Source organism: Zootoca vivipara, chromosome 14, assembly GCF_965207765.1.
Source record: "Zootoca vivipara chromosome 14, rZooViv2.hap1.1, whole genome shotgun sequence".
Classification (NCBI taxonomy): Eukaryota; Metazoa; Chordata; class Lepidosauria; order Squamata; family Lacertidae; genus Zootoca; species Zootoca vivipara.
The window spans coordinates 13,396,479-13,422,088 of NC_142597.1; the positions used below are offsets into that span (position 1 = coordinate 13,396,479).

Sequence of the window (25,610 nt, forward strand, 5' to 3'; positions counted from 1 at the left end):
TCAATTTAATCCACCCCCTGTGGCAGTTTATTTCCTGGGGTACAATCCAAAAAAACCCTCAACAACTTCAATCCTAAAAGAAGCAAGGTCAACAACTTTGGTTGGACCTTTGGCCGGCCCCCACGGCCCTTCACTTCATCAAATCTGGCCCTCTTTGAAAAAAGTTTAGACACCACTGGGCTAAGCCATTTGCATAGCTGGTTTCTTGCAATGAGTACCGAGGCATCCATCCCTTCTGAAATATCTGCTACCTCCCAGGACATTTCCCACACACTATGCTGCCAAACTGGGAACCATTATTTTTGTTCTGGTTAAGACATTGGTTTTAAATCTCATATTTGAAGCATGTTTCAGTGTCCTACCAAATCTTCCCCTCCTGCAAAACTCTCAAGTGTGGAATACCTTTTCCCTAACTTATTCTCTCACCCCTGGTAATCTCTGTCCTGGACATGTACACTGTAGGGTATGGGATGAAGCATGTCCTTGATTTAATTAGGACACTGAATTACATGCCTAATACCTTCGTAGGAAGAAGCCACAAGCGCTGATATTCAAATACTACTATTAAAAGCACATCTCGGGCACAAGACATCGGAAGAACAATTTATAGAGCACAATGGGATAAATTGTGGAAAGTGGAGATGAAATTTACGGCCTGTACAGCAATTAAAGAAAACATGTTGAAATTGTTTTATAGATGGCACCTGACTCCAGAAATATTGTCAAAAAATTATAAAACAAAATCCAATAAATGTTGGAAGTGCCAAGATAAAATAGGTGATTCTTTTCATTGTTGGTGGAGGTGTATAAATTCAAAAGTTCTGGAATGAGGTATACGAAAAATTAAAAAAGATGCTAAAAATCACGTTCGAAAAAAGACCAGATATATTTTAATTAAGTATAATACCTGGAAATATACCAGAATATAGAAGAAATGTTTTGTTATATGTTTGTGCAGTGGCCTGGACACTTATAGCCCAGAATTGGAAGGGGGGGGAGTCCCAAGGGTACAAGAATGGTTGATTAAATTATCATATTAGAATATATGAATTTAGCAAAAATCGACAGCCGCAGTTAGTAAACAGAATTTGAAGGAGTGGAAATATGTTGAAGATTATCTGAATAAGGAAGGAATGAAAACGGAGTTGGTGATATGCTTAGAGACGCATACAGAGATAGATTATTTGAAAAATAATTTCAGATGTATTTTTTTATTGAAGGTTCTAATAGATGATAAGGTTAAAAATAGCAAGGAATGAGAAATTAAATTAAAATAAAAGCAATATATGAATAATTGGAAGCAAATTTTAATTGGCAATCTTAATTTTATTTTTTTCTCAAGTAGTAATGTGTAGTCTATATTTTGTATTTGTACTTGTTTAAAATGTTTTGTAAATTTTGTGAAAGAATTCAAATAAAGTTTATATGTGTGTGTGTGTGTGTGTGTATTTGTATATATGTATATATATATATGTATATAATAAAAAAAACAAAAGCACATCTCTTAGAACACTGTTCATCAACTGGTGGGTCGCAACAGGAACACTACCATTCTGTAAAGTGATGTTCAAAGATTAAGAAATGAATCCCCAAATTAAAGTTTGAGTTAAAAGTGAGTCCTGGGTCTGAAAAGGTCGAAAATACATTTTTCAGAAGACCAAATCTTATTGAGACTTCTCTCCAAGAACCCTTCAAGGTGCCTTGTAGTTACAGAGTTGCATTTTCTGTCCATCCATGATTAGAACATGTTGCTATTGTTCAACATTTTGTTGAAAACACTTAGGTCCTTTGGCTGGGATGCTAAATGCTTGAATCTTGTAGCTGCCACTAGAAAGGCATCTTTTGTCTTCATATTTACAGCCTTAAATGCCACAATTTCTTATTATGTTTGCAACTGTATTGTAGCCACAAGTACCCTGTATTTTGTGGTTAACAAATCACCAGCATGCAAATGTGAACTCAGAAAAAAACATTTGGAACAGTTAGGGCTTTGGGGATTTTTTTTATAGAATTAAGCAGTTTAGGAGGAAATGCAAGATTCAAAGAGGCTAGACATAGTCCAGTCTCCATGTTACACTAGGGCAGAGGTTGGAAATTTGTGGCCCCCCAGCTCTTATTGGTTCCATATAGTATAGTCATAGATGATGCAAGCTGTCGTCCAGCAAACATCAAGAGGCCCACAGGTTACCCACAAACCACAGGCTGTAGGTTTGGACGCTCAAGTCTGGACACAACACTAAACCGAAATATAGCTCCGTTCCAATAGCACACAACAGCAGGAGCAGAAGCAGCACTTCTGTTCCAGGACCCAATCATTTGTATTAAGCCATGGTCTGGCTTAGTGTTACATGTGAACCGGGCCTAAGAGAAAGTCTAGCTGTCAAAAGCCAGCAAAAGCATGATTTGAACCCAAGGGCTTCTCAACGTGTAGTTGACTTCCATCACAGAACAAACTCCAGACTGAGTCTTTCTTCAAAAAATCCCTGTTACAATTACATCATGCCCATTCAGTCAATTTCTTCAAGCAAGAAAGTTGTTTGTACTGGGCTGGGTTTCAGATGCCTCAACTGCTGTCTCCATCGCTATGTCTGTCAGAGGACTACTGCATCTTCAAACACTCCTGTCTGAAACCTATTGGGACCCCTGTCTTCACTTCCCATGGCAGCTGAATACAGAGCCTCAGCACTTGCCGCAAAGATTCTCTGGACCAATGTAGGCTTCTAGGAGAAGCAAATCTTGCAGTTCCTTTAGAGTCCAAAAAACTCTGCACTTAGTGGAATTCCAGGAAGGAGGTCAAGGAAATCAAGTTTCTCCAATAAAGCTACAGAGGCTGTCATTGCTTTGGTTCACTATTTCGGATTTCTGGGAACTCCAGCTTCAGTCGCTGTAAGGAGCGGTTGAAGAACAGGGGTGGCTTGCAAACTAAGTGGATTTTATCGTCTTCGCTGCCGTATTTTGCAGGCAGAGTGAGTTGGCAGGCATGGAGGTGAAGTGGGAGGTGGCGAGCTTTGACTTGTTCCAAGCCTAGCCTCTTCAAAGCAGCCTTTGGAAGCTTCTGCAAAAAAAGGAGGAAAGAAATGGTTAAATGGTGAATTCCTGGGCGTCAACAGCAAGAATCTCTTAACTTTCCACTTTAGATCTCCAAGTGTTGGGAGGTAGAAACGTTCTCTTGCAAAGTGCAAATGATGTAAAGAAGTTTTTTCCTCAATTTTCTGAGAGATGTTGTTAGAAATTGACCTGGCAAGGAAGGGACCAGAATAATGGGTCCTAATGCTTTCTTGGAAATTTTGAGGATCAGGAATGATCAGCTGGAATGTGCATAGACGGCAGAGAAATGATTTTTTAAAAATAAATAAATAGCTCCATGAAGCCTCCTCTCCTACAACTGTCACCTGGTTGCAGTCTGCCTCAGTGGGAAAGGTGGGAAGCAGGGTTCATTCCATCAGCTTTGCCGAAAGATCAGCTCCACCAGTCACTTCCTGCCCCTCACCTGTTTCTATGACAGCTGGTCATTATAACTATTATTTAAGAATTGTGTGATCTGTGTTGTTTTTTTAAAAAAGAAAATAAGCCTGAAGGCAGGGACTGTCTTGTTTTAATGTATTGTATGTAAGCCGCTCTGGCAACCTTTTTGGTTGAAGAGCTGGGTACATATGCTCTAAATAAATAAGTACAGTCATACCTCGATTTGAGAACACTTTGGTTTGAGTACTTTCAGTTTAAGTACTCCACAGACCTGGAAGTGTTTACTTCTGGGTTCCGCCATGCGCGCATGCGAAGCAATATGTGCGCTTCGTGAATGCGCAGACGTGCTCTATCGGTGCTTTGGGCTCGCACAGAAGAGGCACTCGGATTAAGTCATTTGCACCCCGGAACCAATTAAGTAATTAACCCGAGGTACCACTGTGAGTGAGTAATACACTCCTCAGATCTCGCCCTGCCTTCTTGGGCAGCAGAGAGCAAGCCCTTGCAGTCTTCTGTGTGACAGCTGTGGATACCTGGTGGCCTATGAATTTTTATCTGCATCCAAGTGGTCCTTTCAAAATGTCATTGATACACAGTAAAAATTCAGCCAGGTTTATGTAGCCGGTAGCTTGAGGCTACTAGTTCCTGGTACTCTCCTACCTAAAGCATTTAGCAGCAAGTGCAAAGAGAGTGGTTGTTTGGACTGGACTGGACTTCGAAGCAGATGACAACCTCCTCAGGACAGGAGATCAGTCCAACAAATTGAGACCCCACCCACCATATGTTTTGAAATAGATGAGAATGCAAGCCAGGTTCCTTTCTAGAACTTGGCTGAGGCTTGAATCCTTAGCAAACTTACTTGTGGTTTAAGGAACTTTGGCCATAATGGGCCATACTTCCAAGTAGGGTTCGAGACTCAACCAGTCAACTATTTGTAAAAACCTAATGTTTTCACAGCACTCAATAGATCATACATAAAGGAATTTGATACTTATGAGAAGTTAAAAAAACTGATGATTGTTCACAATAACAGTTTATCCAAAGTAAAACACTGCATGTTATTCTTACAACATTACCACGTATTTTAAGTCATTTCTGATTTAATACAGTGGTACCTCTGGTTACAAACTTAATTCATTCCAGAGGTCCGTTCTTAACCTGAAACCGTTTTTAACCTGAGGTACCACTTTAGCTAATGGGCCCTCACGCTGCCGCCCAATTTCTGTTCTCATCCTGAGGTAAAGTTCGTAACCCGAGGTACTACTTCTGGGTTAGCGGAGTCTGTAACCCAAAGTGTTTGAAACCCAAGGTACCACTGTAGTACCTTGGGTATTTTAACTGATTTAATCTGAAAACTCCATGGACATAAAAAAGGAGCAGCTTTGAGAAGGAAGTGAGAGTTTCCAAGGCATGCTCTGGTTCATGGGGTCATGGAGAGCCGAACACGACTAAGACGACTAAACAACAACAACAATGGGTTGATCTTGCTGAACAACACTTAAGAGATACTGTATATTCCTGAGTATAAGACTACTTTTTAAAGCCAGGAAAATCTTCTCAAAAGTCGGGGGTCGTCTTATACGCCGGGTCGTATTTCTTATACGGCGAGTATATCCCGAACTCTATATTTTAACTGGAAAAGTTGGGGGTCGTCTTATATGGCGTCGTCTTATACGCCAGAATATACGGTAACTATAATTAAGCCGTATATAATTGAAATAAGTTAAACACATAGTAATACTACCTAAGGTTTTTTAAAAATGTGAACAATTCACTGAACAGTTATTCTCTTTCACTCTGAACTTGAAATGTCAGGGTCAGCCTACACTTGTTCAAAAAACGGGTAGGGGAGGAAAGGAAAAATAAAATAAAATTTAAGTAAACACCCATTGTTAAAAACAGTCCTCATAAGTAGGCAGGACTATTCAAGGATCAAGGAACATCTGACAATATCTGACCAGTGTGCCAATCTAATTTTCAAGTAAGCATGCATCAGTGTGCATTGACAGCAGAGGCATAAGTGGCTCTTATTTCATCCTACTGTCTTCTTTCACTGAAGAAGCTTCTTTCATCATGCTTCTCTTACCTGTGGTGCAAGCTTGTTCCAATGGGAGTATTTGTGGTCCCCAAGGATTGGACAGCCTAAGCCATAGGCCAAGTGGACTCTGATTTGGTGCTTCACTCCTACATACAGGGGGAAGGCAAAGAGAAAAAAATTAAGCACACATGCATACAAAGCCAGCCACAACCACCAAATACACCCATCTGCTTCTTCTTAGCAATGGGCTGCCCATACTGAGTTCCATTTGCAGTTTGCTAGGAATGGCGGAGGAAGGGAGAAAGGGCGGCTCGTACACATCTACCTCCGACATGCAGCCCCCAAAGGAAATGCCATTCCTGCACCACTATCATAGTGTGAACAAATCGATGGCCATTAAATTAAAAGCTTATAATTCAAGTGGTACATTTATGCCTTCCTTTCTCAAACAGCAGACTGTACTTCCTACATGTACTTCAGCAGTAATGTGCTTTTCTGTTTGCACAGAGTCTCAATGAACAGCAGAGCTTTGCCCTGAAAAGCAACATGAGAGTCCTTTCAATAAATTAAATTAAATTAAATTTACTCCTGCATGGGTAAACACTACTGTTTGCTCCACCAGAAGACTTCAAGATGACTAAACTTGCTCTGCACTCAATTGAACAGAAGGGGCAAATAAGAATAATATTAAAATGCCCAAAAAAGAAAAAAACTGCCAGGCTTAGAGATGCTCAGGAAGACTTTTAAGTACTCAGTGCTGATGGCACCACTCTGCAGAAGTTCCTGTGCATGTATGTGAGGCCTTACCTGTGACTGGGTGCAGTTCAAGGAGGGAACAAGAAGAGGCGCTACTCAGCACTCGGTACTGCGTCACTGCCACACTGGCATCTCTGTGCTTGCGGACTTTGAACATATTCCCATCCTCAGAGGAAAAGCGATAGTTTGGCGCAAGTGTCATCTAAGCCAAAGAGAGATAAATAGATGTATCACACTGTAGAGGTCCATCACTCATGATCTGCCTCCCAGCACTTTGTCACTGAAGGATCAGGCAGTGCCAGTAAATAGAAGGGCCTTTTACCAGTTGTAGCTGCTGCAAAGTTATGGCTGTTCCTGGACTGGGAGAGTATGACCCTAGTAGTTCAGGCGTTGGTGACTTCAAGACTGGTTTACTGGCATGTGGAGCTTCCCTTGCTCTTGAGCTGGAGCGCAGAATGCTGCAGCACAGTTGCTGACAGAAGTGAGGCCCTGTAAGCGTAGGACACCTCTGCTCAGAGAGCTGCACTGGTTGTGCATTTGCTACTGGCCAAATTCAAGGTGTAACTATTACTATATAAAACCCTTTAACAGCTTGGGAACAGATTACTTGCAGGATCCCTTTACAACCCTATATAAAAAGGTAAAGGACCACTGGACAGTTAAGTCCAGTCAAAGGTGAGTATGGGGTTGCGGTGCTCATCTCGCTTACAGGCCAAGGGGGCCAGCGTTTGTCCAGAGACAGCTTTCTGGGTCATGTGGCCAGCATGACTAAACCGCTTCTGGCGCAACAGGACGGGACACTGTGACGGAAACCAGAGCGCACAGAAACACCATTTACCTTCCCGACGCAGCAGTACCTATTTATCTACTAACACTAGCATACTTTTGAACTGCTAGGTAGGCAGGAGCTGGTACATAGCAATGGAAGCTCACCCCGTCGTGGAGATTCGAACCACCGACCTTCTGATCGGCAAGTCCAAGAGGCTCAGTAGTTTAGACCACAGTGCCGCCCGTGTCCCTGTATCTGCCCACCTGACTGCCATGATTTGCGGAACTGGCACTGGAAAGCTGTTCCAAATCCAACTCACGCACTACATTGAATTTCCCAGGAATAAAGCTTAAATAATAAATCAGTCCCTCGGTGCTTGGGAGAACTAGAAAGCATCAGAAAACCCTCCTGTGAAATGGTGTGGCTAGAAGAGTCAAGGCATTGCTGACAGGAAGCAAACTCACTTTATAGTGCAATTGGTTGCCCTCGGCTTCCTTCTCCATGATGGGAATATCCACCAGTCCCTCTGCTGGATTTGGTTCTCCAATGCAGATCGCCCTACCAAGATAACAAGTGATGAACAGTGCCATATTTCAGCTTGTTACAGCCACCAACTCTCCTTTCAAGAGGGAAAGAAAATAAATCCAGCACTTCATTAACAGGCACTGTCCCAGAGATGCAGTTCTGAAGGGGCTACTGGCTTATAAGAAGTCAAAGTTTCTTATAAAGCTGAAGGTGGGAGGGGGTAAGAGTATATGAATCCCAGTAATGTGTCTCATACCAATATTTTTTCTCCACCTGTCGGGTTTTGAAGAGCTGCTGGATCTGGTGTGCAGTGTCCTCATCCCGGGCAAGCACCATCACTCCAGTTGTTTCTTTATCCAGCCGGTGACAGAGATGAAGAGGTTCAGCTTTCATGCCATCCAACATCTTTGCCAGGACTGGCAGCACATCAGTGATGCACATTTTTACCTTGGGACCACCTGGAAGGAAAGCAGAAACAGCCTTGATCACATAGCTTCCAAAGAGCAATTTCCTTTCCCCTTAGCAACCTCACCTGCAATGTGTGAACACACCAATATCACAGACCTGAAAGGATAATTTTCCTGAAGCCCAGATTCTCACAAGCATCTCCTGAGCAACCTGGAAAGACTGTTGGATGTCCACATAATTATGCACTCATCTGTTCAATTATAGCCAGAAGCCAAAAGCTGTTACTTGAATACCAAGAAAGAGTGTGCAGAAACAGCAATTGTATATGGGGAAATAGAGAAGCGTTGTGGTTGCTTTGTTCCCCTTTGTCTCTCTTCCCTAGCAGAAAAAATAGGTTTTTTTAGGGAGGGGATTAACCCCACATCCTATTGCATTTCCCCAGGAAGGAGATAGTCACATACCATGATTGCTGCCTCTGTAGTGTGTACCTTTCCAGTAGAAGTAGAAAAGACTTAGAGCAAGAGCAACACCCATTGAATTATTATTTGCAAACTGGTCTTTGTAGCACTCAGAGCACAGACAGGTGGCAATGGCAGAGGCAGCTCCTACCTGTACATGCAGCACTGAGGTTTCATTGTTTATAATCTAGAAGAAATGTCTCTCTGGGAAGACTAAAGTTAATCAGACACTAGTCAGGCAATCTGGGAATCTCATAAGCAGAGCACGATGGAGAAAACTATCCTTTTGTCATCCCCTTACTCACAACATCTAATTAAGTATCACCGAGAGTAGGTTAACTAGATTCTGCTCCACAGGATGAATTCATATTTAACCTGTTGAAGAGCCAGTAAAGACCTCAGAAAAAGATAAAAGCAATTTTGTTTACGGGCTCTGATTAAGTCATAGAGAAAGGGATATTTGGATAGTTAGCAGAGCTCTTTGCAATGAGGAACCTGTGGTCCCCTAGATGTTTCTCGATGACAACCTGTCACCATTTGCCCTGCTGACTGAGGCCGATGGGAGCTGAAGCCCAACATCTGAAGGGCCACAGCTCCTCCATCCTTTCATTATAACTACTAATCCACTATAACAGCCTTTCAGTAACATCACACCGCTCATTCCTCTCACCATGAACAGGGAGGCCATAAGGTTTGTTAATCACCACAATCTCTTTGTTCTGGTAGAGGATTCCATTCTTTAGTGCCTTGGCCAACACATTAGGATGAACCTGCTGCAACTGCTTCGTTAGCTGAGCAAGTTCTTGCACCCGCCGTGATACTTTGTCTTTAGGAACCTTTGAAGGACCAGGGAAGAAAGAACAGAGTAGTTCGTCAATCCTTCTATTGTATCATTTCTGGTGTCACAAAATATGTATACGCATGCATGTGCAAAAAGAAATAAATTGTGTTTTTAAAAAGGTAAGAATAGAAACTACTGATGAAAAAATACACTAGAACTCTCTCGCTCTCTCTTTCTTTCTACACCCACCCACACCCTGATTGCTAGGAAAATAGCATTGCAACTGGAAATCATAAATCTCTGCCACCAACTTACCACAAACAAGTCAATTAAAGCACCAATCTAGATCATTTACATGTTTTGCTGTATAATGCCTGATTCCCCCCCCCCCTTTGCTTGTTCTCTAGGAAGCTAAGAGTTTGAGCTGTGGAAGAAAAGGTGGAATGTTTATTTATTTTCCGTCTGGACATTTACCCACAAAAAAAAAATCACCTCCCTGTAAGGTGCTTTTCCCAAGTGGGTGGAAAAGCATGGTGGTGGTGCTTTCAGAAAAGCACGCACTGCAGGAAAGGAAAAAAACAGCCCCTACTTGTGGATTCCACCACTCGAGCTAATTCAATGTTCTATCAAGTTACAGCAGCAGGAGAGATGGGAGTCCAGACCCCTCCACTAAAACTGTTGGAAAATCATCTCTATTAGGTTTCTCCTCTTCATAAGCATTTTAAGAAACAATATCTAACTTTAACAAAAAACCATAAGAAGCTGTCTTTATGAAGATAACACCATGCATGTGCAAACTTTGTCCCTGGTAACTGTACGTTTATGCCATGATGAACTTGTGTGACTTTTAGCTGGAACAGAGGAAGCTGCCTTATATAGAATTAGGCCATTGCCAGCATTGCCTGCACTGACTGGCAGCAGCTTCCAAGAGTTTTGGACAGGGTACATTCTCAGCAGCCACAATGACCTAAGTAGAACTGGATTTTTTTTAAAGAGAGAGGATGTGCTACCCCAAGCAACACCACGTGTTGGAAGGTATAAAACAGGAGCCTGCATGCAGTCACATAGTATTATTTTGTGGAAGTTGCCTTCAGCTTAAAATAATTTACTTTCTTAGCTATATATTTTGCCTCCCCCATGCCCCGTCAAGGCAGCAATAAGGTGGGATGTGTGTGATAAACGATGACATAAATTATCATACATAACAATTTAACTATAAAAGTTAAATCCAAGATTAAAAGCAAAACCTATGTTTAGGTTTTCTGCCAGGAACTTGAGTGTTTCCACTGATATAGAAGTAAAGGTTGATTATTTAGGAGACCACTGTAAGCAGCTGAAAACATTAGCAGGATTTTAATCTCACTTGTAATGTAACAATCACTATGGACAATATGGAGAGATACAAAATATGGTCATGAAATAATATGCAGTTGAAAATGTTGACAAAATGACCCATGGAGGGGGTGCTGGGAAGTCTGGATATTCAGAGAAATCTCTAAATGTGGATATGTACTCGGTATTGTTATAACATTACTCCTATAAAATCAAATAAAAATATTTTCAAAAGAATATAAGTAAAGGACTAAAGGTTGGGAGTTCCAACCTCAAATTGCAAACAAGTGCATATGGGTCAACACACGAACCCCTTTAAGGGCTGCTGCAGCATGTTGCATGCTGGGAAGTGTAGTCTTTCCTTCCCGACGCAATGCACTCTGGGAAATAGAGGTCCACCTGACTAACGGACTCACCTCGGCCGGCTTTTTTTCCTGCTCCTGCTTCTCGGCTCTTATTTTCTCCGCCAGCTGCTGGGCGGTCAGAGGGGCGGCCGCGCCCTGGCTGTGAGAAAAGGCCCGCCGGCCTGCTCTCAAAACGAGTCGCAGAGCGCAGCGTGGGGTGCCGCTCTGAGCCGCCATCTTGCTTAGGGCTGTCCGAATAAATCAAACGGAACCCGGATGTGGGAGTGGTCTGCGCCGCCCTCCCCTTTCGCTCGCGCGGTACCATGGCGGCAAACCAAGAGGCCAGCAGGGCGGTACATTAGAAGAGGTTCCGGCTAATCTAGAGCAAGTCCCCCTTCCTCTCCAATGAGATAGCCGTGCGGCGTTCTCCGTATCCAATGAAAAGCAGCCCTTGCGTGCAGTGGGTGGGAAAAGAATGTTGGCGCACCAGTGAAAGATGGCGGAACGGGAGCGGGCCAATCATGGAAAGGGGGCGGACCTTGCTTTTTTCTTTTTGGTTTGAACAACGGCAGTTGTGCGGCGGAGTAACCGTCGTCGCGTGAGGGCAGAAGGGGCCGGAGCCGGCGTCAGTGATCAGGTATTAGCAGAGGGCGCAGGCGGGCAGAAAGCGCACGTGGCCGGTCGTGGAAGATGCGTACGCATTCTCTTCTGGCCGTGCCTTGTCCTCTCTCATCCCCCCCATCCTTTTTAAAATTCTTACAAGAACTTTGTGAGGTAGGTTAGGCCGAAAGATACAGTGGTTTGTTCAAGGGTCGTCCACTGGACTTCGTTGGGAAGTGGGGTTTGAACGGTAGCTTCCTATCCCTGCCCCTGGTATTCTAACCCAGGGTGGAAAATCTGTGGCTCTGCAGTTGTTGGTACTCCAGCCACGGGGATGTGTGTGGAGGAGCTGACCCCCTCCCCCCTGAATCAAGTAAATAAATATATATATATGCTTAACTGAAAGTCGAAATAAATCAGAATATTTGAAATCGAAATGATCCCTGGGTTACTTGGAGGATGTTGGGGAAACCCAGCCAAATGGTTGGGGTATAAATATTATTATTATTAATATTACATTGTAGCATTGGCTCCCAGTGCATTTCTGAGCACAATTCAAAGTGTTGGTGCTGACCTTTAAAGTCCTAAACGGCCTCAGCCCAGTATACCTGAAGGAGCGTCTCCACCCCCATCGTCCATCCCGGACACTGAGATCCAGCTCCAAGTGCCTTCTGGCACTGTGAGAAGTGAGGTCACAGGGAACCAGGCAGAGGGCCTTCTCGGTGGTGACGCCGGCCCTGTGGATCGCCCTCCCATCAGATGTCAAGGCAATAGACAACTATCTGACTTTTAAAAGATACCTGAAGGCAGCCCTGTTTAGGGAAGTTTTTTATGTTTGATGTTTTATCGTTTTTTTAATATTCTGTTGGGAGCCATCCAGAGTGTCTGGGGAAACTCAGTCAGATGGGCTGGGTAAAAATAATAAATTATTATTAGCAACTTGAGAGTGGTAGACAAGGCAGAGGAGGTTGGCAGGTGCCCTGTCCCCACCCCCAATACCCCAAACCATAAATCTTGGCTTTGCCCAGGATTGCAGCTGCTATAATCTCTGATAGATGGATGGGAGATTGAGCACAGCATCACTCCAAGAGCCGCAGAGTCCCCATACTTTCTCTAGTACCACACTGACTGCAGCGTTGCTCTGTACATTTTTTTTAAAGCCTCTATCTGCACTCTGCAATGTAAGAAGCACTGTACTGCTGTAAACACTCGTTGCTTCTTCCACAGAAGCCTCTCCTGGGAACTGTAGTTTGCCAAGGGTGCTGAGAAGCTGCTAGGAGACTCTGGTCCCCCCTCAGATCAACAAGGGTTTTTTTAATTTAAAAACTGTTTAAGGGGGGGGGTCGTCTTATACACGGATAGTGCATGGGGGGGACATGGGATTGGTTCCTGCCGTGAGCCGGAGATTTTCAGCGGCTATGGGGTGTGTTATTGGTGGCTGCGGCAAGGGGTGGTATTGATTGGCTGTTGCTGCATCAATTGGTTGGGTGATTGGTGGCTTCTGCTGTAGAGGGGGCAGACAATCAGTGGATTGTTTGATGCATGTGGTTGGTCAGGCGGGTGAGCGATTTTCTGCAATTCCCCCTAAAAAAAGCTCAGCAACTCTGGGCAATCTCCCCCCACTTTTTAAATTTGGAGTCCCCCAAAATATACACGGTGTGTTATACATGGAAAAATACGGTACCTAATTGCTTAAACTCATTGAGCAGAAAATCTGTATATACAAATAATGGCATGAGAAGCCCAACACTGCAAGCTGGAACAAACCTAATGCTCTCCAATTTTACACACGCTAACTATTTAGAGATGTCAAAAGAGGATAAGTGGTTCTTTTAAGACCCACCAAAAGTAGTAGTGGATTTAAATTAGAGTAAGGTCAGCTTTAAATTAAAGCTGCAGCCTTAAACTTATTTCCTTACAAATGACTTCCTCTATATTCAATGGGGCCTAGTTCCAATTAAGCTGGTGTAGGATTATGGCCCCAATGTAAACTGTTTTTTGAATAAGTTGTACTAGTAAACTGCAGTAGAAAGAGATTGATCAGATGGCATAGTGCCAAACCTATTAATGCAAAATTAATACATACAAATTATCTTTTTTATGTGAATTTTAACTAAAGTAACTTAAATGGGCCGTAGCTGGCGCTGTGGGTTAAACCACAGAGCCTAGGGGTTGCTGATCAGAAGTTGGGCGGTTCAAATCCCTGCGACGGGGTGAGCTCCCGTTGCTCGGTCCCAGCTCCTGCCAACCTAGCAGTTTGAAAGCATGTCAAAGTGCAAGAAGATAAATAGGTACTGCTCCAAGTGGGAAGGTAAACGGTGTTTCCGTGTGCTGCTCTGGTTCGCCAGGAGCGGCTTTGTCATGCTGGCCACATGACCTAGAAGCTGTAAGCCGGCTCCCTTGGCCAATAACGCGAGATTAGCGCCACAGCCCCAGAGTTGGCCACGACTGGACCTAATGGTCAGGGGTCCCTTTACCTTTTAACTATTGAATGGCTGCTATGCTTTCTAATAGGCCACAATGAGTGCATCATATCCCTGACTAGTGGAACTGGTCTTTCTATTTTTCTGAGATCCTAGTTAGTCCAGCTTTTCCTAGTTTTTATTTTGCTCCTTTGTTCCTATCACTTCATATGGAAGAGGAGGATGAGGCTGAACATATAGGAAGTGTAGAAAGAAGTGAGTCCTAACCTAAAGACGCTACTACTTGTTTATTCTTGTAAATAAAAAAGGCACCACACCCAGCTCCGTTGATATGACAAGGCTGATTCGCATATCCAGCTCGTGATGTGGCCATATAAGAATACCCTAGTCTGCGGCCACTTACTTCTCTCCATACAGTTACCCTCCTGGTTTATAGATTTGTTTTGGCAGTGATAAATTGCTTACAACTGTTTAAGAGCTATAGATGCTTTCAGTGGTTGTAGCAGTAGGAAGAGAATGTGGAGCTAATAAAGGGATTGGATGTATTTCGAAAACAATGGGACACCTGCTTTATGCTATTATTTTAAAAAATGTTTATTTCAAAATGCAAAGCATTTAGTGGTATGCCTGTGTTCTTAAAAAAACAAAAGTAAATAAGGATCCCAATAGGTTTGTATGAGAAGAGATCTGAAGATATCTGCTTGGAGATAAGAGATGGCCTGGAAGCTTCAGTCTGAACTCGTACAGACTCTCTTTGCAGCTTGTTCTGGAACATCACTGTCTGTCTCCACACTTTTGCTGTGGCTGCTCTTAACTTCCATCTCTTCATCTGATTCCTTTTCAGAGTGCTTTGTTTTCTTAAGGTGTGGGAGTTCAATGCGTCCTCTACGCACAAAGTAACTGATGCGAGACTCCAACCCTTCACATTTGGGGCGGTCCATTAATGGTTTGTAGTTTCGGGCTTTTGCTCCCTCGATTAAGGCACTAATCTGATTGTGGACTGGGGGCTTCAGCTCTCCCCACCGAATTGTGCTTGAACCTGAAAACATAGTAAGTGCCAACGGGTCAACAAGTCATGTGTAGCAGATTATTATTCACCAGTTGCTTCTATCCCCTTTTTAAATTACCCGTATATTCCGGCGTATAAGACGACTGGGCGTATAAGACGACCCCCAACTTTTGAGAAGATTTTCCTGGGTTAAAAAGTAGTCTTATACGCAGGAATATACAGAACCCAGTTCTGTACCCCCACTAGAATAGTGCCTTAGAGCCACAATCATACCTAGCAACGGTGAATACTGTTAGAATTCTACAGAACTATGCATCTCCTACCTGTCTCTGTCGGCATCTCAGCAGAATCAAGCCCTTTTAACATGCTACGCAGCATATGAGTTTTAACAGCATGGTTGGCCCAAAGCTGCTGTAAATGAGTGACATTAAACTCCTGGACATTGCGATCATAGATCCACTGGATATTTTCAAACTCGCAGTCATACAAAACCAGAGGAAATTCCACTGCCATGCTGCAAGAAAAGGAGAAGATAAGGTGTTGAGCTTAAATCAGAAGCCTGTGACTTAAAACAGGGAAGTACAGCGGGTGGTGCTGTGGGTTAAACCACAGCCTGGGGCCTGGGGCTTGCCGATCAGAAGGTCGGCGGTTCGAATCCCCGCGATGGGGTGAGCTCCTGTTGTTCGGTCCCTGCTCCTGCCAACCTAGCAGTTCGAAAGCACGTCAAAGTGCAAGTAGATAAATAGGTACCGCTACAGCGGGAAGGTAAACGGCGTTTCCGTGTGCTGCTCTGGTTCGCCAGAATCATCTGTCATGCTGGCCACATGACCTGGAAGCTGTACACCGGCTCCCTTGGCCAATAACACGAGATGAGTGCTGCAACTCCAGAGTCGGTTACAACTGGACCTAATGGTCCCTTTACCTTTACATGCATAAGACTGAGTAACATTAATCTGATGTGATACAAAGCAGTGATTAATCTTTATAGTGTTGGATTCCCATACATGTACCCTGGTTCTCATATTTTAAGGCATCCCCATAAAATAAGCCATAGCAGGATTTTTAAGCATTCAAGGAATATAAGCCATACCCCGAAAATAAGACATAGTGATAGGAGCAGCAGCAATGCCGGCCGCGGCAGGAGGAGGAGGAAAAAAATAAGACATCCCTTGAAAATAAGCCATAGTGTGTTTTTTTGAGGAAAAAATAAATATAAGACGTGTCTTATAATATGAGAAACACGGTAAGGCAATTGGTGTTGATCTTTCTGTGCCAGTAACAGGAGTGGTTTTTAGTGCACACTAATGCACATCTATAGCTTCCCTTTCCACCTGTTCTTCAGCATCTTGATGTGGTTCTAATTGTATTATGGAGAAATGGCACTGGAAAAGCTGTACTTAAGAGCTACAGAAATCCCAATTATGTTTGCCAAGACTTTGCTAAAGACTGGCATGCATTTTCATAGGCAAGACTATGTCATTGGGAGTGATGCAACAATACACTGGTTAGACTTTAAGGTACCACAGGGGTATATTAGGTCTAGGAAAGACCTCTGTCCAAGATTTGCACCCACTGCTAATGAGTAAAATAAGCTTGTTTCACGTCTAACACTAATATTATACTGGTTATATAATATATATTAATTTCTTTGCAAAGTCATACCTGTATTGTGGTTTTCGAGGGTTGTTCTCTACATCCAGCAGCATATTGATAATCTCTGGCTTTTCCATCCTTTGTCCAATCAGGAATAGAATAGCCATCATGCAACGGACCTGGTGGTAGAGGAATGCTTGGCCTGTCACTTCAAACAGGTACATTTGGAAAGGGTTCTGCAGCTCTGCATCCTCTGCTCTAGCCACAGACTTCACCTCTGCAGTAAGAATTGTCCGTTGAAAGTTGGTCACGCCATTGGCTACATCCATCTTGCATAGATTACGAAAATCATGGGTCCCCACGAGCTTCTGAGCTGCAGTATTCATGAGAGCTACATCTAGATCAGCACGAGGGAAGAAATAGCGATAGGTCCTTTTGAGGCAACTAAATCTAGCACTGAAGCTGGGATCTACTGGGGCCCAAGCCAGGATCCGTATGTCATGAGGGAGCACTTGATTCAATATGTGTGTGTAGCGGATCTCCTCTGCAGTATTTGTGGCTGTGTCCTTTGTTGCACCCTCGGGTTTATTTACTGCTTTATCCTTTGACAGGTTTGAGCGGAGATCTAGGGAGATCACCTGAAACATTGGAGAAGGATAATGTGGAGTAAAATATGCAAAAACAACACTATGGACAGTATCCAATCCCCTCATCCCGTTACACTTGTGCAACAGAACTCCACCCCCCCCCCTCCGGGCACCTTGCACCATCCCCAATCCTTGTGCAAACTATACAACTGACTTAGCACTACTTTGGATACAGACCTAAGGGTTAGATCCCAAGTTAGCCATACTTGGAGTAGACCCATTGAAATACCTTCGAAGTCGAACGGAATCCGTTCCAGAAATCCATTCGACTTCCAAAACGTTCAGAAACTGAAGTGGCTTCTGATTGGTTGCAGGAAGCTCCTGCAGCCAATCGGAATCCCCGTCGGGCGTTCGGCTTCCGAAAATAGTTCGCATACCGAAACTGTCACTTCCAGGTTTGTGGCGTTTGGGAGCCAAAACATCCGAGAACTAAGCTGTTTGAAAACCAAGGTACGACTGTATTCAGCTCCACACCAAAGCTAAGATCTCTTGAGGTGCAAACTCTCTGCTAAGCAGGAATATCACAGAAGGTAATGCGGCTGCTCCTGCTTTAATTCACATTCTGTTATAGTACTGAATCCAAATCCCCCCCCTCCCTCACCCTCTGAGCAGGTTTCCTCATTTTGTGCTGCGAGCTAACCAGGTGGGTTTCATAAAAATGGAGACAGATGCTGAACTCACCTGTCCAAAGGCACTGACTCCCTTGTCTGTGCGCCCACAGCGGTGATAGTTGGAAGTCTGTCTGCTGGCCACCAGTCGGGTTTTGATGAGCGCCTCAAACAGCTTCTCTTCAATAGTATTGTTGGTGTTCTCCTGGCTAGCAAAGCCCTGATACCCCCAGCCTAGGTAGGCTATCTTCAGTGCCACATGTCTCTGGCCATAAGCGCTAAAATCAAATGGTCGCTGCTGCCGTTTCTTGGTCTTCCCTGCTGCTGAGAGGCCACCTTCCGTGCCTGCAGTCTGCTTGCTCTCCAGCTTTTCTTGCAGCCTTTGAACCATGTCTTCCAGTTCCTGGACTCTCTTCAGTAGCTTCTCTGTTTCTGCTCCATCTCTGGCCATAGTGATAGTTCCTGGGAAGAGAAAACGAGTTTTTTACAATTCAAACTTTTGTATTTACTGCTCGAGGAGAGGCTATTCAGCTGGGGACTGTCAACTTGCTATCCAGCTTTCTGCTTTTATTTTCTACCTATACTGAATTGCATATTTGAACTTAATGAAATACTTCCAATATTGCATCGTGAGTGCATGCCTTTCTCCATTTACTGATAAATTCATACTAATTTCCAGTGGGCTTTTGGGACATGTTTTTATGTTTACATGGGCTGCAAGGTGTAGGGGGACTGAAAGAGTTTGTTCTCAACACCCATGGACTACTCTTGCATAAGGAAACCCTGCATGTTACACAGGATTCTGGGGTTTTGTTCTGGAGTGCACGTACTTCATGTGAGGTACTGGCCGCCCCTGTCGGGTCTCGCAGTTCCCAGTGTGAACTGAATGTGCATCATAAAACATACTTCACATTGGGGAGGAAGATTTCAAGTTGCGGGCAAAACTGCCTTTCAGGGATTCAGATCCACCATTATTGATTCTCATTGTGGAATCTGATACGTTACCAAGCAGGCCCAGGATTTTCTGGGAAATAATTTGAAACCCACTAGTATAGGTAATAACTGTAAGACTTAACATGTTCTCCAGTACAGCGTTTCTCAACCGCTGTTCCGCGGCACACTAGTGTGCCGCGAGACGCTGGCTGGTGTGCCGCGACGTGCAGCGACGAGAAGGGCGATTTGCATTGTCACGTGCCTGGCAGCCGCCAATGATCAGCGCTAACCTGCCGGAAAGCAATATTTCTCGTCCTCTTTCCCAAAGCTCAGTGCAAACGAGCCTGGCGGCCGCCAATTCACAACACTGACCCGCCGGACGGCTTGTGAAGCCTTATTACAGGAGATTGCAACCAACACAGCAATTGGCAAGTGTTTCTTACAGTCATAATTATAGTCAATATAGGGCGGCACAGAGTTAAATTTTTAAACTTTTTTAATGGTGGTGTGCCTCGTGATTTTTTTCACGGAACAAGTGTGCCGTGGCCCAAAAAAGGTTGAGAAACACTGCTCCAGTGTACTGCAAAGGGGAAACATTGTAGCGCAGCAGGACTCGGGATTTTTATTAGATCCTAAATTGAATTAAGTGAAAGCACATTCTTGCTAGAAATAGGCAAATGACTATTCAATCAGTGAATATATTTAGTACAGGGGTAGCTTGGTTTTCGAACGTAATCGGTTCCAGAAGACCGTTCAGCTTCAAAAACATTCGAAAACCAAAGCGCAAAGGGCGGCCTGCAATTTCAATGGAGAAATTTGGGGAAAAACTCAGCGGAAGCCGTTCAACGTCTGAGGTGTGTTCGAAAACAAACATTTACTTGCGGGTTTTCGGTGCTTGAAAACCAAAATGTTCGGCTTCTGAGATGCTCAAAAACCGAGGTACCATTGTACTTAAACTTGTTTTGGGTAGATGTAGCACATTATGTGAGAATTAGCATCTCTCTTTCAGAATCAGTGACTGCACCAATCCAAGAGAAGCAATGGAAGCATTCATGGGACTTGATCGTCCCCGCTGGGCCTCTATGAGCCATGAAGATCAGCTCAAAGAAGCTGCAATGGCATTCATCCGCCTTTGCGCAGAACAGGGAGAAGGTGATAGCCCAAGGAAGATGTGTTTCGCACCTCAGCTGGACCCCTACACAAGAGCCTCGGTGGCCTCTTTGGTCAGACCCACACTTCCTGTGAAGTTTAGGCATCTTCATTCGGGACCCACCTTGCAAGCAAAGACTCCCGAGGACCCCAGAGTTGCTAGGAAACCTGTAATAAAAAGGAAAGTTCTGAGGCGAAGGCCTGATGGAGAAGTAGAGGTGACGGATGAGTCCATCACCAGCACACCAGAGACCAGCAGTCAGAGTGACCCTGAGTATGGGGAGCTGAGTCAAAGAATGCACAGTCTGAAGACTCAGCAAGAGGAAGAAGAGTCAGAGGAGGAGAGTGAGCCAAGCATTTGCCCAGAGTCTGAGACGGCTTATTCCTGGAGAACCACAGAGAGCCAGAGCTCACAAAGAGAGAGCCAGAGCCGCAGCAGTACATCCTATGAGCAGGACTTGATTGTTGCTGGCCACCCCAAATCCTTCATATTACCAAGATTTGACCAGCTAAGCCGGAACAGAATGAAGACCGACCGGGTAGCCCGTTACTTGGAGCATAAGCATGACTGGGAATCTCTGCGGCTACCGGGGGAAGATCCCAGGAAAGTGGTGCGCTGGAACATCCGGGAACAGATGCTCTGCAAGTCAGAATTGCCTCCTAGGGCTCAGCACATTTATATTCCCAACAACTACCTGGTGCCTACAGAGAAGAAGAGATCTGCCCTGCGCTGGGGAATACGCTGCGACCTGGCAAACGGTGTGATGCCTAGGAATACCTACTCCTCCTAGAAATGCAGAGGTCTCTATAGCGCCACCCACAGGAGTATGCCTTGCTTAGCACAGCCCAAATATCTTAACTACTCCAGCCAAGCACCTAAGCTATTTTGTTTCCTTTGAAGCCCTTTCAAACCCTTATTGGTTTTAAATCTGGCTTTCAGAATGAGTGTTTCCACAACACAAAGGATTTTACTTATTCCTGCTTCTTGAATATTTGTCCCATATAGGAACATTTAGAGATTAATATTGCCTCATCAGAAGCCAGGCAGAAGATGAACCAAAGTTTACTGAAGTATATGTCCATGAGAATAATCTTTATTTTTATTGCAAGATCCTTTAAACCCACTTCCTCTTCCTAACACAATCATCATACTTCTGCATGATGTTGTTATTTTTAAAGAAAGTTTAGCTTCTATGGATTAAATTAAAAGTGTGTGGTATAAAAGGATTGCCTCTAGTTTCTCTATTGACTGGTTAATTTGTTGAGAAAGTACCGTAATATTTTATCCGCAACAAAAGACAGGTTAGAAGGTTCACCTCATTTATCAATTGTGTGGAACTGCTGTGTTACATTGAAAACAACTCATCGCTTTCAAGTGGGTATGTGGTTCTTTTCATATTGAGAATATTGTCTTGGTTCGTATCTCTATATTTTAAAACAATTTTATTGAAGGTTTTTAACATGTTAAGCAATAAAATCCAAACACATTTATAAAAACATAAAAAAGCAATATATCAAAAAAAGAGTAATAATAAAATACCTATATACAGGCAACTCCCAATTTAGGTGCCAAACCTAGAAGTAGCCCCCAAACATCACTGATAGTGGAGAGGTGGATCACAGTGGGCATCTACATGCTCCCCTATAAACCAGAATTACTTGTACTAAGGTTATCATGCAAAGTGCTTTCCTTCTGTTCTAAATTTCTTTCCACACTTGGAAACACTACAGATATAATGAAATATGGGTTGCATATTGAAGAATACAAGAGGTCAGTTATGCAAAGTAAGTGGAGCTGTGCTACTAGATTTGTAGGAACCTGCTTTAGCCAGAAGGCTGCCTTTCCTTCTGGGTGATATGCTAGTTGTTCTGCCCATTCCCCCCCCCCACTCCAGCCCTACCCACCACTAATCTAAATCTATCTTTGTACAATGGGCTACATGCCTGCGCACACCTCTGTCCTCTGTTCAGACTACAGATGGGAAGGCCTGGAAAAACCCCCGGAAAATTGGGGGGGAACCCTGCCCCCCCCATTTTCCCAGGTTTTTTCCCAGGCCTTCCCATCTCTAAGACGCAGTATTGTGGCATGATTTTCATGGGTAAGAACTCATTGGGTACATGAACTGCCAGAATCTGTTAAACTTGAGCTAGTTGACACTTTTTGTTACCCTTAATGTGAAATTACAGCCCAGTTAGCGTAATTTTTTTTTCCTGGTAAACTGGTGGAAACTGTTAACAATAAAATTACCAACCCTATAGAAGTCTTGCTTCTGTAAGGGTAAGTCTTGTCTACCTAACCATTTTAGAGTTCTGTGAGAGTATCAACAAACATGCAAATGGGGTGATCTTGGATGTGTACCTGGACTTTCAGAAAGCTTTCAATATAGTCCGCTATTGCATACTTAAGAGTAATTTTTGCAGTCATGGGATAAGAGGACACATTCTCTTACCGATCAGTAACTGGTTAAAGAATGCTAAGTGGCGATTAGGACTAATTGACAGTTCTAATAATCAAAGGATTTAGTAAGCAAGGTTCTCCCAAGATCTGTAATAAAAACAACTCTTAAACTTATTCATAACTCTGGAATCAGGGAACAGTGAGGTGGCCAAGTTTGCTGATGACACCAAATGGTTTAAGGCAGAGCTTTCCAAACTTTTCACGCTGGTGACATTTTTTAGGCATGCATCATTTCATGACGCAGCAATTCAGTTTTGCATCATTTTGCGAGACAGTACAGTGGTGCCTCGCAAGACGAAATTAATTCATTCTGCGAGTTGTTTTGTTTTGCGAAAATTTCATCTTGCGGTTTTCCAATGTAAACAAACCAATGCAAAAAAAGTCTTGCGAAGCACAGCCATAGAAAAATTCGTCTTGTGAGTCAACAAAAAGATTGCAAAACGCTTTCGTCTTGCGAGTTTTTCGTTGTGCGAGGCATTCGTCTTGCGAGGTACCACTGTAATTCAGTTTTACTAGCAAAGCAGAGGTTAAATTAACCCCTTTCCAGGCCCAGGAGGAACACAGGGAGGAGCTTTTGTGGGACCCACCTACACACAGCAGCCAACACACTAACACAGGGGTCGGCAAAGTTTTTGTGGCTTGGGCCAGTTCACAGTCCCACAGACACCGCGGTGGGCCAGAGTGTGGGTGTGTGCAAATGCTATTTCCGGTGCGGAGGAGGCGTATGCAGCTTTGCGGAAGGCGGTCCCTGCTCTGCTCCACACCGGTTTAGCGCAGTGCACAGGAGCCGAGTGGGCAGCGGGGGTCCATGGGCTGGTTAAATGACACCCATGGGCTGCTTGTGGCCCATGGAACTTAGGTTGCCGATCCCTGCACTAACGTCACAATACAGAGTTTGGAAAGCTCTGGTTTAAGGAGATTAAAACCAAAAGGGATTGCCTGGAGCTCCAAAAGAATATCTCTTGACTGGATGAAGGATAATTAAAAATGCATAGAATCTCAGTTGGAAGGGATACCTTAAAGGTCCAATCTCCTGCAATACAGGAATCTCAACTAGATTATGACAGTCTACCACCTCTTGCGGGAGTCCATTCCACTGTCAAACAATTCTGTCAGAAAGTTCTTCCTGATACTTAGTTGGAATCACCTTTATTGTAACTTGAAGCCATTGGTTCAAGTCCTATCTTCCAGAGCAGGAGAAAACAAGCTTGCTCCATCCTGCATATGTCAGCCCTTGAGATATCTGAAGATAGCTATCTCTCTGTTTCCTCTTGACCAGGCTAAACATATACCCAGTTCCCTCAACCATTCTTCATAAGGCTTGGTTTACAGACCCTTTATGATCTTGGTCAACCTCGTCTGCACTTGTTCCAGCTTGTCAATATCCTTAAATTGTGGTACCCAGAACTGGACACTACTCCAGGTGTAGTCGGACCAGAGCAGAATATAGTGGGACTATTACTTCCCTTGATCGCTGCAAAGTGATGCATAAAAACCCAGTAACTTCACATGTACTTACAGCGTCTGAACTGTTGTTAACTTGCTGGGAAGGAGATCAGGGAGTTGTGGCAGATAGCTTGAGAAAGATCTTTTCCTAGCATGCAGTAGCTATGAAAAAGGCAAATTCCATGTTAGGGATTGTCAGGAAAGTGATTGAAACCACCAGCAGGATGCTGTTATACAAATCCATGCCGCAACCACACTTGGAAGAGTGTATGATTCTGGTTGCCGTACCTCAAAAAGGATACTGCAGATCGAGGAAATGGCAACCAAAACAATTAAAGGAGTAGAGCAGGCACCCCCAAACTTGGCCCTCCAGATGTTTTGGACTACAATTCCCATCTACCCTGACCACTGGTCCTGTTAGCTAGGGATCATAGGAGTTGTAGGCCAAAACATCTGGAGGGCCGCAGTTTGGGGATGCCTGGAGTAGAGCAACTAACTAAGAGGAAATGTTACAGCATTTGGGTGTTTCTAGCTTATAAAATGTGGACATGATAGAGGAGCATAAGATTCTGCAAGGTGTTGGAAAAGCATATGTTTTTTCTTACTATGTGAAGATAATGCTAGAACACACAGTCGGCCAACACACCAATTCTTTACTGTTTTTTTTTAATTAAAGAAAACAAGTATACTAAAAAACATGAACATATACAGTTATTGGACAATTGGACACACTGGCCAGTGATAATAAACTGATGCAATTTTAGTGTCAGTGAATTGAGCAGCCTGATCCAGTGTACCTTTATTCAGAAGTAACTGCTATTGAGGTCAACGATGCTAACCTGCTCAGGATTACAGCAACATCCTAGATGCATCTTTACTTGATGGGATTTCAAACCCTACACCCAGTGTGTGCGCGTGGCAGAAGATGAGCCCTGTTGAATCAGGCCGATGGACCATCCAGTCCAGCATCCTGTTCTCACAGTGGCCATCCACGTGCCTACAAAACGTAAGCAAGCAGGAGCTGCGTGCTGCACCCCCACGTGCGGTTCTCAGTACTTCGAACACGCGTGATCGTGGCTCAGGGTAAGTCGGGCCACTAATTTCGTACAGAAACAGCCAGTGTGAGAGCCAATCACGGAAGGCTAATCAGAACAGGCCAACTAGTACCCCCTCCCCCAAAAAAACCCTATTTTTTAAAAAACAATTTTCTAAGGGTTCAGAATTGTTATATGTTACAGCGGTGGGGGAAGAGACGGGCAATCCAACCAACACCGCCTTAAGGCTGCCTGTGAAGGCGATCAGCTTCACTAAGGGAGCAATCCTAAACGCACTTACTCAAGAGTAAGCCCCATCTAACACTGTGGATTTGCTCCCGTGTTAAAACATGCGCTGTGAACGCGCGCCGCGACCCCCGTGCTCCTACCTCCGCAGCAGCTTTTACGCAGACGTTTGTTGAGAGCAAAAGACGGAGCGCAGGCATGCCGCCCCGTCCACGATTTCTCCACAGGAAATGACGTAAAGGCTTCCCTCCCCCGCCAACACATGACACAGAGGAGGTTTGTGGGGAATATAGTCTTTCTCTAGAAAGCGGCCGGATTGGCTTTTACTTCCAACAGCAGGCAGCCAACTGCCTCTGGTATGGAAGGTTGCAGAAGGTTATCCTCCGCTCCTTGTTTGGCCCCAGCCCCAGAGATATACTGCCTCTGACATGGAGGCTCCATTTAGTTATCATGGCTATTATTCCTTGAAAACTATCCGCCATAGTATGTAAAGTCATGAACTACTGAATTGAGATGTTAGGCAAAATATTACTATTTTAATTCCTGCCTCAATGGTTGCTTCTATTTCAACAACAATTTAGTGTCCAG

At 44.0% G+C, this 25,610-nt stretch overlaps 3 protein-coding genes across 9 annotated transcripts; 1 reads left to right on the forward strand and 2 right to left on the reverse strand.

Annotated features, from left to right (window-relative positions):
- Positions 1–1,180: 1,180 nt before the first annotated feature.
- Positions 1,181–11,280, reverse strand: RPUSD4 (RNA pseudouridine synthase D4). Its single transcript, XM_035140103.3, has 7 exons — positions 10,949–11,280; positions 9,090–9,255; positions 7,810–8,011; positions 7,493–7,586; positions 6,311–6,461; positions 5,552–5,649; positions 1,181–3,055 (listed from the first exon to the last, which is right to left on the reverse strand). The coding sequence occupies exons 1-7, from the start codon at positions 11,111–11,113 to the stop codon at positions 2,834–2,836; spliced, it is 1,098 nt and encodes a 365-aa protein (XP_034995994.3). The 5' UTR covers positions 11,114–11,280; the 3' UTR covers positions 1,181–2,833.
- A 177-nt stretch (positions 11,281–11,457) lies between these two features.
- On the forward strand, positions 11,458–21,062 carry HYLS1 (HYLS1 centriolar and ciliogenesis associated). 4 transcript variants are annotated; one of them, XM_088657930.1, is made up of 4 exons: positions 11,458–11,513; positions 14,744–14,949; positions 16,654–16,719; positions 19,699–21,062. In XM_088657930.1, exon 4 carries the CDS (start codon positions 19,730–19,732, stop codon positions 20,627–20,629), a length of 900 nt encoding a protein of 299 aa, XP_088514056.1. In that variant the 5' UTR covers positions 11,458–11,513; positions 14,744–14,949; positions 16,654–16,719; positions 19,699–19,729; the 3' UTR covers positions 20,630–21,062. The 4 variants fall into 4 exon arrangements, with proteins under 4 accessions (XP_088514056.1, XP_088514057.1, XP_060139048.1 ...); XM_088657931.1 differs by lacking the exon at positions 14,744–14,949 and having other exon boundaries at positions 11,458–11,650; XM_060283065.2 differs by lacking the exon at positions 14,744–14,949.
- Positions 14,469–25,272, reverse strand: PUS3 (pseudouridine synthase 3). 4 transcript variants are annotated; one of them, XM_035139583.3, is made up of 7 exons: positions 25,166–25,272; positions 23,816–23,904; positions 19,963–20,006; positions 17,830–18,218; positions 16,571–17,139; positions 15,232–15,422; positions 14,469–14,938 (listed from the first exon to the last, which is right to left on the reverse strand). In XM_035139583.3, exons 1-7 carry the CDS (start codon positions 25,220–25,222, stop codon positions 14,628–14,630), a joined length of 1,650 nt encoding a protein of 549 aa, XP_034995474.1. In that variant the 5' UTR covers positions 25,223–25,272; the 3' UTR covers positions 14,469–14,627. The 4 variants fall into 4 exon arrangements, with proteins under 4 accessions (XP_034995474.1, XP_034995476.1, XP_088514053.1 ...); XM_035139585.3 differs by lacking the exon at positions 19,963–20,006 and having other exon boundaries at positions 25,166–25,263; XM_088657927.1 differs by lacking the exon at positions 19,963–20,006 and having other exon boundaries at positions 25,078–25,199.
- Between the last annotated feature and the right edge of the window lie 338 nt (positions 25,273–25,610).